The following is a 15,276-nucleotide window of genomic DNA, read 5'->3' as shown; positions in this document are numbered from 1 at the left end:
TAGCAACACAAAAAAAGCAACTTTACAAGAGGTTTGGAGAAACCTCCTAAGTAATGATTGGCAGATCAGTTGAATTCCAACAAGGTGAGGAAATAAAATATTGCTAGTTCTTAATGTCATCTGTCCTTTGCCTGGCCTCTTCTTTTTCACTGCATTCTTACATTACTTTTTTTGACCCCCATCTTGTCTTCCTTTTCACCCATTATGGATTGTTATCTTCCCCCCGCCTTTTCTTTCCCTGTAAAGTGTTACTTCTTGGCCTCTCTTCTTCTGCAAGAGTAACCACAGGAGCCCCACAATACTCCTCTTTTCAGCAAGAAACCAAATGCAAGCTTTGAACTGGCATCATATAAAGCTGCCGAAAAACTGACAGGCAGAACACCCAGAAGCAACAATTTCCTTGGTCACCCATACTGAAACTGGCACAGCGTTAAGTCTAATCTGCTGCTTGTCACTCTCAGAAATTGGCTTCTGATGATGCAAGTCCCCAACAACTTTCTGAAGCTTCCTTTGTAGTAGCTTTGTGTGTTACGCATATCTTGGCTGCTCATTTCTAAATTGCACTCCATGCACAATCCTCAGTAACACTCCTTGGTGTACAAAACAGCACTGTTAGCTCTGCTCCTTTTGTTAATCTTTGCACCTTCCTAGTCACCCCAGTTGCACTATAACGTCCTTTCCTTAGCTTCCCGTTTTCTCCTTTTCTTTGAGTTCTCCCATCTTTTTTCACCCTCTCACATATTTGCAAGGTCAACAGCTACCTCTGCCAGACCCTCCCCTAAGCATAAAAATATCCTGTATTTAGTAAAGCTGACCTTCCCACAGAGTCAGCCAATACAGTTTACGTCAGATGTGCTTCACCTACAGAAGTATTCCAAGAGAGAAAAGTGAATAGCTACATATTATGCTACCTATTTCCTTCCGCATCTGACTCTGCATAAAGTGAATTAGAGCGAGTTTTCACCTAGCAGACAGCCCACAATGTGCAGGCAGCCTGTCACGCAGGCAGCGGTCACAGCAGATGCATGCAGTAGGTACTCACCTCCTTCTGCAGTAGGTTCCACTCTGTCTCACTAACCAAGCGGTAACCGCTAGGAGATACATAAGCACTTTCTACGCCTTGTGTAACGCTGGAAAGAAGTGAAGCAGTCTCTTCTTGCTCTGGCGTCATTGCTTTGATTGCTTTTTCCTGATCTTTGGTTAACATGAACCCACTTGGCATTTGCAGAGACCCAAGAGAAGCTGTATCAAAGTTCTCAGACACTGAATCTGCTCCAACAAGTGGTCCAAAATCTGACTCATCCAGATTCCCAGCAGATTTTGCTTTGTTGTTGTACCCTAAAGCTTTGGACTGCAAAGATCCAGATGTCCCCAGACTGTCTGTTGACTGTGCTCTCCGTAGTCCATCTTTAAACATATCGTTATCTGATTTATTGAAAGATTCGCCAGAAGAAAGAAGCAAGTCTGCATCCAATGAATGGACTGAGCCATGGGTGCTATTGACATGCTCCTGGAAATGAAAAACAAGAAAGAAAAAATTATATACTCCATTCTAGAAGCATGGTACACGAGGAACGCTGGACACTAATTATCAGGCATGGAAAAGGCAAATTTAAATTGGCTTCGGCAAGAACATCTGATCACTAAGCTTAGGATGGCAGACAAAAGGATAGAGAACCGAAATGTACCAACTAGAATTAAAAACCAAAACAAACAAACAAGCAAAAAAGTCTTCTGTTAACAGAGTGCTTTTGTAAGAATCCATTTTCCTTCCAAACACACAGTCATCTTACATCTTCCAGTATTTGAAACCAGGTGCTTCTTCCACTAAAGAGATATACTTGCAATACCACTTCTAGAACTATAATATACACAATAGAAGGCAAATACTCTACAAGTGAATTCAGAAGTCTTTCGTAAAACAAAAAACTTTACATTAACATAAAAATAAATGAAGAATGATACACTTAAAATCTAGTCTATACTGACAAGTGACTTCTTTCTTCTGCTTTGAGTGTCTGACAAAATACTGTAAGAAAAAGAAATATTTTCTTGAAAAGATTATTTGTACACAAAATAAAATGAGAAGGGTAAAGGCTGGGCTTAAACAGAAAGGTATCCTGGGGAATGCCAATACCAAAAGCCACACTAAATATCCTGTGACGTATATAAGGCACATTAAGTCTCTTGATCTATTTTCATTTATTTGTAGCACTGAAATGAGAGCAGTAATGATTTATTTAAAAAGCATATGACTGCTGTCAAGATACCTTCCAATATATTATGCACTTCTGCTTTGCCATTAGACATGTAAAGAAAATAACACTGAAAACAAGCCTCTTGAGAAAAATAATACTTTCCGAAATAGGTCCAGCAGACACTAGCAGGCAGCTGATACTTCCATATAGGTGTTTAAAACATAACTATATATTATTTACTACTGTTTTTATTACTGTTTTAAATGCCTTGTTTTAATCATTTTTAGGCATAATATTTATATTTACATGTATACATGTGAGTTCAAGTTCATAACAAAAAAGTCAAGAGAATATAGACATATAAAATTGCACCTTCAGACAACAACTGTTTGGTGATACAGTTAACAATTTGTTTGTATTGCAAACTGCTCAACAGACAAGAGCTCAGAAGTCAAATTATGACAAGTTGTAAGATGTGACCAATAATATGATTCATTACCACTTGTAAAACACATCCTGTACAGTTAAAAAAAGGTCATAAATAGCAACAAAACCAAATCCATAAACAAAACCAAAACCACTCTGGAAACTATGCCCTTTCTCAAAATGTAAAATTTTCCATTATGTATAATTCCTAGAATTAAATGAATGTTGTGATTAAGGGGCTCCAGAGTATCCTAGGAACTGAGATTAAAAAAAAAACCACATCAGAAGATAAAACTTTTGTTCACCATCAGTATGTCTCATTTGCATATCTGGATACAGAAGTGATGGTATGCAACGCAGTATTTGAAATAGAAAGTTGTATTCTTACTGTCCTTAATGTAGGATAAAGGGTAGAACTAGATCTCAGCTACATTTAGATGTTATGATTCTGAACATCTTTCTGTATTCTGAACTGTTATAAATCATTGATAAGAATAAAGGGCAGACTCTAGAAGTATATACTTTTTTCCCCTCAAAAAGGATAAGCAAAACAGTCAAAATACTGGTTCACACCGAATTGTGCGAACCAGTCTCTTGAGGCTTACATAAGCTTCTATAGCACAAAACTTGGTTTGTTTTTATTAATTTGTCCCTATTTTGACTTACAAAACCAAAATGGAACCTGTCAGATGATCAGATAAACAAGCAAAATGCAGTGGAAAATGATAAGTAACTGCCCATTTTGATATTGTTTCCAAGTTCCAACCCATGTGCTCATTGGACTTGTTTCCTCACAAGCTTAGGCAAATTTCAAATACAATTTCAGCTTGTCCCAGTGTATGACTGTCTACAACACCCAAATGGCTTGCTAACTAATGACATCCAGCGTCATCACTTTTTCTGGCTGTTATAATGGGTTTACTAATATAGCTCAAGCAGCTTCCGCAAAAACTTGGTGCTGAGACCCAGCTACTGGCTCGACTAAAAAAGCTTATTTTTGGTTGCTGAACAGATGTGGCCAAAAATCTCAACTCGCACAGTTCGATGTAGCTTAACACACACAGACACACACATCATACTATTTTGCACATGCTAAGCAACTGGCTAACTTCACAATCAGTGATCTCGGACTTGTCTAACCAGTGTAAGCTTAGTACAGAATTCAACAAGTAGGTTAGCAAAGTAGCTACAATACACTTGCTGAATGTTCAGATATAAATGGTTTAATTCTGAACATTAGGTATGTTAGAATGTGGTTACATATCCAAAGAGAATATTACTGAAGTTAAACATTCAGTAGTAAAAGGTAAATTACAGTTTTTAACAGCACCTCTCAGGATTGTAAAGTATTGTCTTCCAAACTTTATTAGAATTTATATATTCAAGTGCAACTCCAAAGATTTTTCATTGCTGAGTAAGAATTAAGTGCTACAGAGACTAAAGGGCACTAATTTTGCATTTGTAATGAACACCCTGAGGAATGCACCAGTGCTCAAAGTTGCTTTGAACTATCCAATTGTTTTACCTCTTCATTAGAGAGCTGGGTAAGGGCTTCCTCATGGGCTAGAGAACATGAAGCTTTCGTTTCATCATCTGAATCTTTTTGCTTCTGCTCCTTTCTCTTGCTAAGCCTTTGCTGATCATCTTCTTCCTAGAAATCAGTAGTCAATAGAGAACATATATAAATGGGATTCAATTTTGCTGTAGTAGTCATGATGTTATATTTTATGATAAACTAAGCTACAAAGGCGGCACTGGAAAAGATTTTTGTGGTTAAAAACCCACTACTTATCACATAAGGATTCTTTTGGTTAAAAACCTAGTGTTCATTTCACAAGGCACCCAAACTGACTTAAATAAGAACTTACTTTTCAAGTTTAGCGACCAATTCACATTGTAGAATAATTTTATTCAAAGACATATTACCTAGATAAAATTCTTATTATAGGGATTACCAAATAAGTAACAAAAATAGCTGTTACACTGGCTATTGCATAGAACCTGATAACATATTTGCATCACTAACAGCCCCACTAACAGCACATTAAACAAGAAGTGCCTTGATCACTCTAAACAATGGACTATAACATATGGAAAAAGAATCAACAGAAAGACATCATAGAACACTAAGTCATAAAGCATGTACACAATCACTTGCATAAGCTAATTTAAAATGAAGCTCTTAATTTATGCCTGAGCTAGATACTGTATTGGAAAAACCTAGAAAGAAGTGAAACTTGCTATCTTAACATCCTTAACCCAGATGTTTTGCATCATAGATGACTGTTTCTTCCTCCAAGATTAACTTCTGGATATTATTACTTTTTCATTTAACAATATTGGAAACATTACTTTTAAAGTTACTATATCAATTAATATTAAAATATTTGCACAAATGGAGAGTTCCTGTTTTAACTGTTGGCTGTCATTCAAATGAAGAATTTCTATTAAAACTGTCAGCTATCATTTTTTGAAATATTAAACACACCTAAATAACTTGTCTCCAACATGTGATTTCCATACCTGTTATATCACATTAAATCTACAGTATTTAAAGAAAAAGAAAAAAAGGAAAAAAAAAAAAAAAGAAAATGGAAAGCAGCAAGTAACCTGATCCTTTTTTTTCAGTTCTTCAACTTGTCGGAGCTGCTCAGAGGTCAGAACAATTTCCATACGTTGCATGTCCCTCATCAGCAAACGCTGAGACTCCAAGAACTGGTCGTTGGCTTTTTGCCATGTGTGTTTCAACTGGTTGTGCTGTTGTCGCTCTTGCTCTAAGAGATGGCAGACTATTCAAAAATAGAAAGAGTCATTCTGAACCAGAATTTTTTTAACCTCTTTTCCCAAGAGAAGCATTTTCCATGAATAAAAGTAATCATTGCTCTAATCAAGAACAGTCAGGCTTTGTTCAACAACTATTTAGGATGAAATAAGACATTTCCTTAATTCCCAAACTTGGCTTTTGATTAGGGATGTATTACTGACAGTTTAAGATACTCTAATTAGAAGACTAATGCCTTAACTTCATTCATGAATTCTAATAGTTTCTTTTTTTAGTGCTGGTTTCAAAGGACTGTCTTCTATGTCCCTATTTATTTCAACAGGAGGTTCCATTTTTCATTCCTCTACAGTGATTCTGTGCTGTACTGACATGCATGTACATTTATTCATCCATTCCACCACCAGGCATTCAGAATTGACATACCTCAGGGAGACGTATCAATACATTGTGGAAATAACACTCATAATTGTACACAAATAAAAGACACAAGTAAAATCACTTTAATAAGAAGGAAACTTGCAATACTATAAGAACTTAGCAGAAATTCAATAGCATCCCTCAAGAGAATGAATGGCTCTGCTATTTTTCTCCATCATGAAAGAACTCCACATTCAACTCTGTAAACTTTTTAAGGGCTCTCACATTTAAAAGCACTGCTTCCTCCTCCCACAATTTCTTTAAATCCAATTCAAATAAGAAATCAGAAAAGAATGAACAACTATGTTGTTTTTTTGCATCCTTAACGTTAAATAGTCAAAAGGATTGTTATTAAATAGGTACCTTCATGCAGTTCTTTCCGCAACTTCTCTGCATCTTCTTGCAGGACTGACTTTTGTGTGTTGAGAACAGCCACATACATCTCTAAGTCTGTCCTACATGACTTCTCAGCTTCCAAATAATGGTTCAGTTCTTTAACCTGAATAAAAAGAGGGAAATCTACCATCACAGTGGGGGAACACTCTCAGGCATTTCCTTTTTGTTAGGCATTATAGTGTGGCCTGTTTGGCTAATGTACAGGTGCTGAAGGACAAGTTTATTTCTAGAAATCACAAATATTCAACTACCAGTGTGCAAGCAGTACTTGTATTCATTTCTGAATAAATTACTCATTAGAATTCTGCTAAGTCAAACATATTGGTATATCATAGTTGTAACAGCTGGATCACAACAGCAGCGGCACTGAGCACAGAGATGGTAGAGGCAAATATCTAAGAAGAGCAGGCAATGAAGCAATCCTTTAATCAGTGCTGATAAGCCAACAACTAAGCAGGATGTGGAGATGGTTCAAAATAGAGTAATAATAGTAGTCAGAAAACATGACTATGAGGCAAGCTTGAATTAAACCAGGGATGGTAAGCCTAAGAAGATAGAAAACTTGGGGACAGACAAGAAAACAGGCATTCAAACCCATGAAAGACTGCTACAAAAAGAAAGGAAAATCTGTCAAATGAAAAGTAATAACATCAAAATAGACTGAAGAAATATACTAGGATTTTTTTCTTCTTTTTTGTTTTTTAAATAGCAAAGCTAAAGAAGAACTGGAACGAACATCCTGCAGAGACTGCAGAATCTCCAGTGAGAACCTTTTAAGACAGGGTAATATAAATACCTGTCAAACACAATGCTTGTAGAAATGGATCCCATCTTGGAGCAAGGAACGGGTTGAATGATTTCTTTATGGCACTATTCAGTTTTATAGTTTGCTGAGTCAGGAATCACAGGAGTTTTTATTTTAAAGGAAACAAAAGCCTTCGGGCAATTCCTAACTGGCTCCACAGAGCTGCTGTTCATCTTCCTCAACACGGTATGGGAGCCACAGACACTGACTCAGAGTTCAAGACAGCCCTTAGGCTTTAACTTGCCATTGATGGCAGGGACAGCTTCTCCTGCCCTAGGATACCAACTTTTCTATCTGCTAGGATTTTAGCCTTTGAAATAGAAAAATCTGACTCCCAGAGAATAGCCCTCGGGAAGGATGGAGGGGGGGAGAGGGAGAGAAAAGAAACACATTTGTTTCACTAATCCAACTAAATACTCCACACTGAGAAACAAAATTACATGACTCAAGCAGATCTGAGGGATTTCATCATGACCAACAGAAAAGCCAAATATACTGCTCATTCTGCACATCAGTCCTCATACCTGTCTAGTAATATAAATCATGTAAATAATACCTCGCATTTTTATAGCGCCATAGATTAAAGTACTTTTAACAGCTTACTAAGTTTGTGCTTAAACATCTCCTTGCTAGATAGAAAACAGCAATTCTTTCCCATTAAGCTAAAAAAGGTGACTTGAAATAGGACTATCGGCAACTTCAGACAGAAGGGATAATGAAATGGAAGTGACCAGAGGTAAGAATCAAGGGCCTAAGTTATTTTCTTTGGTAAGAATCACCATCTAAAGTGAGACTTCTTTAAAAACAATCCCCCAATAAACTGGAAGCATGGATAAAGTGATTATTCTCTTTTTTTCCAAGAGATGCGTGCTTGTGTTTTACTCATCTCATAGAATGCCATGCTCAGATTTTAGAGGACTGACAAAGACACCAACACAATTCCTGGTCCTGAAACCCTATCAATTTTACTCAGGCCTTGCCTGTAAGGAAAGAGGGAGACAAGAACAACCTATGATTTTTAAAACCAAATTCAGAAAAGTTCTAAGAAAAGTTCTAGACTACTCTTAAGAATAGAAGAAAAGATAAAAAGGAGAGAAAAAAAAAAAGCATTCTGAAAGCAAGGAAGCAAGCAAGAAGAGAAGGTTCATGTTTCCTCATCTTCCCCAAATTCATCCTGGCAATAGAAAGGAAGTGTTATTTGCATCAAGAGAAAAAGCAGAACTACCTGGAGAACTATTATTCCTAGGAACATTTCAATCTCAAAAATTTGACCTATAAAGCACAAAGAATCTATGAAGAAGGAAAACACTCAAGCATGGACTCTCAATCTAGTACAATTTTTTTAGATTGTTAAATGAATTACACCATTCTCCTAAATCTCAAACAGACCTCCAAGTTGGGATAAAAGGGGAAGGGGAAAAAAAAAAAAAAAAAAAAAAAAGAGAGAGAAAGAATTCTAGCAAGTGATGAACATCTATTTAAATGATTTAAATGAGAATACAGAAGACAAGGAAGGTATTTATTTATATGTCTTACAAAAATCCACATGGTAACCTATTCTGCAATTTCAGCCTATTTGACTTCCCAAGATGAAATACTTGTAACAGAAGACATCTTCATTTCTGTATAAAACAGTACAGTAAATGCAACTATCTTGCAGTGATGTAGATATTATTTACCCTTCACAGCTGATGAGAGAGTTCAACAGGGGTTCTGACACAACTGAAGAATACAAGATTGCTAGATAAATCACTCACATTTATTTCTTGACAGCAATGACCAGTACCCCTTTCTATGAATCTGAGATCTGCTTAAATTTTAAGATATAAAAATTCTGATGATATTGCCTCAGTTTTATGCCCAGGATTAGAAAATGAAATATAGCAGATGCTGGATGGAAGTAGATTAAAAGAATTCTGCCAAATGCAAATCTTTCTTTGCCTGCAAGCATGACAACAATCTAAAGGCCAGGCTGTTGGAGAGGTGCAAAGCACTTATTTTTCTAGAGCTTTTTCTTTTTTTATTACAAGTAGACCTGAAGCCATGAAATTTAAGCTAAGCATAGATCACACGCACGCACGCACACACACGCGCGCGCATATGTAACACAACCCTCAAAACAGAAAGATGGGAAAACATATATAGGCCAAATATGTTATTTGAGCTACAGGAGGAAAGATGTATTGCGCATGAAGAGTTTCACAACACACCTTTTTCTCTCTTACAAAATTTTACTTTACTTATCTGCATCAAACTAGCACAATGCAAGATATAAATTAGGGTACGGTTACAATTCCACCTCACCTTTGATGCTTCTAACTCTTTTATTTTTTCTTCAGCTCCTGTCAATTTCTCCTTTAGTGCTGCAATCTCTTTCTCCATAGGCATCACAACCGAACGCAGCTTCTCAGCATCTTCCTGGGCCTGAAGTTAACACAATAAATTATGAATAACACATTATCATAGTTTTCACCACAACAGTTTCCATTATCAGAGACATCTGGAGAAAATGTCTACGCCAACAAAAATAGCTGACTAAACTTCCACTTTCAATACTCGCCTTATTGCTATTTATTTAGTTCAGTGGTCCTCTCTACGACAACAGGCCGATACTACTCCATTCACAAAATGTAGCTAAATTTTAAATCCATGTATGGATTAAGCCATGAATATCTGTTTTTAAAGAGAATGTTAGTAAATCTATCAATCTTGATACTTGAGAGAAAATTTACGGACCAGGCGTTTCAAAATACGTACACTTTTCTGTTATTAAAGGCCTAACTGTCCTGCAACTTGCTGCCACATAGCACATAAAAAAAAAAGTGTAACACAAGAACTGCATGGTGAGTTATTGGCCATTCATTTACTCATGAACTTAACAGAAAAAGGATCTGCACAGTAATGCATAGTGTAGCTTTGTTCTGTTTTGGAAGACCATTTTTCAACTTTAAATTATTACGGATGTAGCATCAGGTTTGGGTGTTACTGTACTAAATATTTCAAAACTATATACAGATAATTTATCAAACCTCCATGATTTTTTCAAAAAGTAGTTCTGAAAAAGACCAAAGCAGGATAACAGAATGAGAAGACTGATATGGGGGGTGTTGGGGGTGGGGAGTGAAGAGAAAGAGCCAGGCAAATATAGCAAGAATTAAAATGAGAGTGTTCAGTGTTCAAATTCAGAATTGCACATGGCGAAGAGTAGCCCCAACTTCCCCATTTCTTAAATGCTCTGGCTTTCCCTCATGGATGCACTAAAAACTTCCCAAGTGAAAGTAACAGCTCCCATAGACTCTACAACAGCAAGCAGAATGCCTAAATATTCACCACAGTAAAATTCTTCAAGCCGTGAAGAATTTAAGCAACCTAATTTGGTTTGTTTTATGTATGAAGGCTCAGAATGCTCAATTGTTCTCTGTCTTCTACTGGAGGAACTCAGCAGGGGAGGGAAGGCAGAGAACAGTGTCCCAAAGCTGAAGTTTCAAAAGATGACACTTTTCCTAACCTGATCAGCAAAGACAGCCGCTAAAAGATAACATTCATGTCTTGTTTTAAATCTAGACTAGAATGCAGGTCCTAGGGGCTACTCATTTGACTTTCAGTTTCTGGTAAGCTTATTGACAACTGTATTCTGAGCAAGACTTTCAGGAAGAAAAATAGACAATATTTTTAACCATTGAAGCTTTCTAAACTTAAAATGAATAGACAAAATAAAATAATGTTGCAATACCTGTCAATTATACAACTGCTACCAGGCCCTTGGGCTCTAAAAAGCTTTAAAGAAAACTCTATAGACAAAACAAAATTAAATTTCTTCATGTTCCATTCACTTCTGCTACATTTTGCCACTGCTAGTTTGCTTGTCCAAAGAGTGCAAATAAAATCAGCAAGGAAAGCGAGGGACATCACATGACGCAGTGAATTCAATACCAGGGACATGTGACGGTGTCACATGTACATACATACCCTGTCACTTGCAGCCAGCAACTCATCAGTCACATTTTTTTGAAGAGATGGAAGCAAGAGTTCAACTTCAAAGATTGCTTTATATTTTATTTATTGTATCAGTTCTATTCATTTAATGCTACCTATAGCTGGCTCATATGGACTAAAGAGAGCCCAACATTTTTAAGACTGCTGAATAAGTTTTTTCCTAATTATTCATGATAACTGCAGGAATATTTCATCACCAGTCTGATTTCACATGGTTCAACACTGAATACAGAGCAACAAATGCATCCATGTTGGAACCAACCAGTTCAGAGAAACAGAAAGTTCTCTGAAAGCAAAATCATATTTGTTGAACAGCAACCAACTGGAAAGACAAAACTGTATCAAATCCCACATGACAGAAAAATTGCTCTAGCTTTTACTGCTTGGTAGACAGAGCTGAAGTTTGACACTATGGTTGCAACATATTGCAAATGTTTCCTTTAAAAAAAAGGGCTGGGGGGGGGGGAAGGTAAGAGGGGGTTAGGATCCATATTAAAGCTCAGTATGATACTGAACTAAACACTCAGAATTAGCCTTTATCTGCTAACAAAATGAGTGCTGGTCACTGGGTCTGCCTTTGAAGGTAAAGTATAATTACCAAGATGCCCAAATTGAGGTTGAAGTTCCCACTCAAACTTTTAATGAAATATCTATCCTGTCGAAAAATGCTACATAACGATACTGTCACATGTGGCAAGAGGTGCCACAGCACCACATTTCCTGTATTAAAAGGCGTTATTCAGACTCTTCCAGAGGTGTGATCCTTAAAATGTTTATTTCCTTCAAACTTTTTGCCAAACTAATTTGACTGCCAAAGACTAAGGTTTTACACCTTATCAGCTTGTATTTACTCGTGAGCTAATTAAAAACAAAGCACCCAAACCACTTCTGCCCCAGCAAAACCTGCTTCCCCCAGCACAGCAGCTGAAGAACACGCTGCAAGGGATCTTCAGATACAGAGTGAAGATGACACGACAGAACATGCTAAAAATGAGTCCAAGCCACTACACAAAACATTGCATTGCTAGCCTGAACATCCTTTACTGTTACTCTAACCAACATTTTCAGAATAAAAACCTGGCTAGAGAAATCTCAGGCATTACTGTACCTGAATTTGTTCCTTAAAAACAAGACAAGCAGAAAACACAGACACAATTTGAGAATCTCTCTTTAAAGTAGGAGTAAACCATTCAAAGTTCCTCTAAATCTATTCCGCTGTTCTTTATCATTACCAACAAAAGCAGCTTACTGTGCATCAGATGTTATGGCCAACTCTGTCACAGAAATCAGATTACTCCCCCCTTCCAATTTCCCCTCTTCTGACTAGTAAGCACACTTCATAACAGGCGGTTTGTCCTTTCTTGCTCTCTCTATATGCAAAATAACCTGTTCTGCAGATTTCTGCTACTCAGAGTTTGACACAACTGTGCTAAGAGGAGTCTTTATAGTCATCACAGCTCCAACAGCAAACCAGATCATTTCCTGAATGGAAAATGAGGTCTGAATAAAAAGGGACTAGCCAAATTTTGCCAGTGGGCAGGACTGATTCCCACCAAGTCATTGTCCAGAGGGAGCCCAGTCATTCCCAGGCAGAGAACTTGCATGGAAGTACATGCTGCTATAGCTAGACTGCTTTTAGCATCTGTGATAACAAAAAACCCAAAACCTATCTGGTATTACAACGAACAGGAAGATAAAGAGATTTTTACAAATCACCAATACATTTTCTGAAAGATGAATCACTAGGTAAGCATGCTTATCATTAGAACAAAGTATTTACCTTTTTTGAGTTGGCAAGGGAGATTTATAGAAAATCCACAAAGTTTTCAGCACAGATTTCTTAGAAATCATTGCTTTATGATAAAAATCACAGAACACACAAGTTTTCTACAGAGATTTGGCAATTTGCAACTTGAAATATATTTACATGGAAAAGCAAAACAGCTGCTTGAAGACAAGTGCATGTGTTCCACCAGACACACTCTTTCTGACAAGAGGATGCTCAAGAATACCAAATGCCAGGTTTGCAGGCTAGACTTGGATACCTCTGGCGACCTAGTCACAGTCTAGTAAATACAGCTCAAAATAATATGCTTATCAAAACATTACCCACCCACTCTAAGCGATCCCAAACCAGGATAAAAAACATGCACACTGGAAGCCTGATAAGCACACATACCAAAACTGTACAGTCAACCAAATAAATAAACTTTAAATTCAAAGACATATTTACAGAATTTGGAGCAACATTTGTTATCTACCCCTCATCTCTTTCAGAGGAAAAAGTATGCAGACAACAAGCATAATCATTAGCAATTACATGGACACAGTATCAAATTTCACTGATTTTCTTTGTAGTTTAAAATGGATTCTATAGCCAAATTGAACACAACTGAACTGAGATATTATCCAGTCAAGAGAGCCAAGAAGGTTAGCGTCCTGGACTGAAACATATGGCTTGTAATCTTTTCTCTTCTCCGTCCATCCTTCTCACCTCACCTCTCATTGAGAATGCTACACAATGGTATGGTTTTCTGCTAGTTTTAAGAAATGTGATATATTATATGCTGGTACAGCATCTACTTACAACCCAGAGAGCAAAGTACTTTTTTTCTTTTTCACTCTTTTGAGATGTTTGGAGATTCCTTAGAACTGGCTAGAAGATTAAGATATTTTTTTAAAACTTTCCAAGTTTATGCCTTAAAGTAAAATAAATCCATCCTTATAATGGAGCATATAAAGATGGAGGACAAATACAACATTGTTGGCTGGAAATGCCATTTTGCGTAAGGAATTGATCACAAGTCTTCAAACAGCACATCCCAACTGATCAAGAAAACTCCTCCTTTCACACTGACTGCTGAGGCACAAATATTCATTATTTTGCTAACCAAACACAGCTTTTTATGGGCTTGGGATTTGCTCATTTGTTTTTAGGTAAAATTGAACATCCTTTTCCTAATTGTGGTCTAATTCTTAGTCTCCTTGAGGAAAAAACTCACAGGTTTGATGGCAAAGAAGATTAAAAAACCCATGCAAAGCAGTTTAAGCAATTATTTCAAGCTGCACTCTGAAGACTACATTTCCCCCTCCCCCTCCTATTACATAAAGTACATGTTCCTCTGCTTTACAGGCCTATAAAGCTTTCCAAGCTCATATGAATCAGAGATTAATAAACCAATCACCTTTTCCTTTAGGATCACAAGGGATATTTATTTCCCTTTTAAAGGAGTATAGTTGAAAATGCTATTTATCTGCTATACTAAACTTCTAAATGCTAACTTGCACATAGTAAAGCCACTAAGCGTGGGTGAGCTGCACTGTCATTTGAGCTACTTGCAACTCCAACTGTTACATGATCAGTACGTTCAGACTAAAAAAATAAAAGCGCTGAGATTTTAGTTATTGCAAAGACTCTCTCAGTCAAGAGAGATCATTTTCCGAAAATTCTTATTGACAGTTTGTTGGTAATGCACTGCCGGGAGTTTTACACTATGAACTCTGCATCTTCTGGGTTGTTTCTACAAGATTCACCACACTGATTCAATTTTGAACCTTCCTTACAGCTTCGACCAAAGTCTTTTTTTCTCTTAATAGGGCTAAAACCTTCTCTTAAAAACAGTTTATGTCTTAAAACTCCAGTGGCAGTAATTCTGTAGTCAGAACATTGGCAAATAGGCTTTACGATGACTCCTACCTTTATAAATCAGGAGTATATGAAGAGCAGTCTAACTGAATACCAAACAGCAATTATGCAACTACAACTAGCAACATTCAAGAATCTCTTTATAAGTCTCAGGAAAAGAATTCCAATTTGCAACACTAATACTGATTGCTTGTTACAACATAGTAAAAATAGGTAAAATACTTATTATGTGAAATGTTTGTGATATTCAATACTGCATTTCTTCTGTTGACAGCAAGCAGAAACAAGGAAATGCAGTGATGTGGCAGATTATCAGATGTTAGTCTATTCTTTTATTGAATATAGGATCATTTATTACACTAAAATTGTCTTAGAATACCTTGAACACTACTGTAAACCTGCTGAGAAGACAAATTCACTTAAATGCAAGTTTTTACAATATGATAAACAAGATCTTAAAACATTCATCTGTTACAACAGATTCAGTTTCCTTCCTGCCTGAAAGAGAAATACACCAAATCTTCAAACTCAAAAAAAAATAAAAAAAATAAATTTCAAACTGAACACAAGGCACCTCAATCTACTTCTATGAACTCTTCTAAGTCACAGA

General features: G+C 36.7%; 1 protein-coding gene across 1 annotated transcript in view; it reads right to left on the bottom strand.

Annotated features, from left to right (window-relative positions):
- The window catches only part of RABEP1 (rabaptin, RAB GTPase binding effector protein 1), a 53,648-nt gene that overhangs the window by 14,818 nt on the left and 23,554 nt on the right, over positions 1-15,276 (bottom strand). The window contains exons 5-9 of the mRNA XM_069791435.1: positions 9,329-9,448; positions 6,187-6,322; positions 5,235-5,413; positions 4,150-4,275; positions 1,043-1,510 (exon numbers count right to left, since the gene is read on the bottom strand). Of these exons, the coding sequence (XP_069647536.1) occupies positions 1,043-1,510; positions 4,150-4,275; positions 5,235-5,413; positions 6,187-6,322; positions 9,329-9,448 (1,029 nt within the window). The remainder of the gene's footprint in view (positions 1-1,042; positions 1,511-4,149; positions 4,276-5,234; positions 5,414-6,186; positions 6,323-9,328; positions 9,449-15,276) is intronic.

This window comes from Haliaeetus albicilla, chromosome 9 (assembly GCF_947461875.1).
Source record: "Haliaeetus albicilla chromosome 9, bHalAlb1.1, whole genome shotgun sequence".
Lineage (NCBI taxonomy): Eukaryota > Metazoa > Chordata > Aves > Accipitriformes > Accipitridae > Haliaeetus > Haliaeetus albicilla.
Note: the sequence above shows the minus strand (reverse complement) of the source record. Positions and strands in the feature narration are given on the sequence as shown.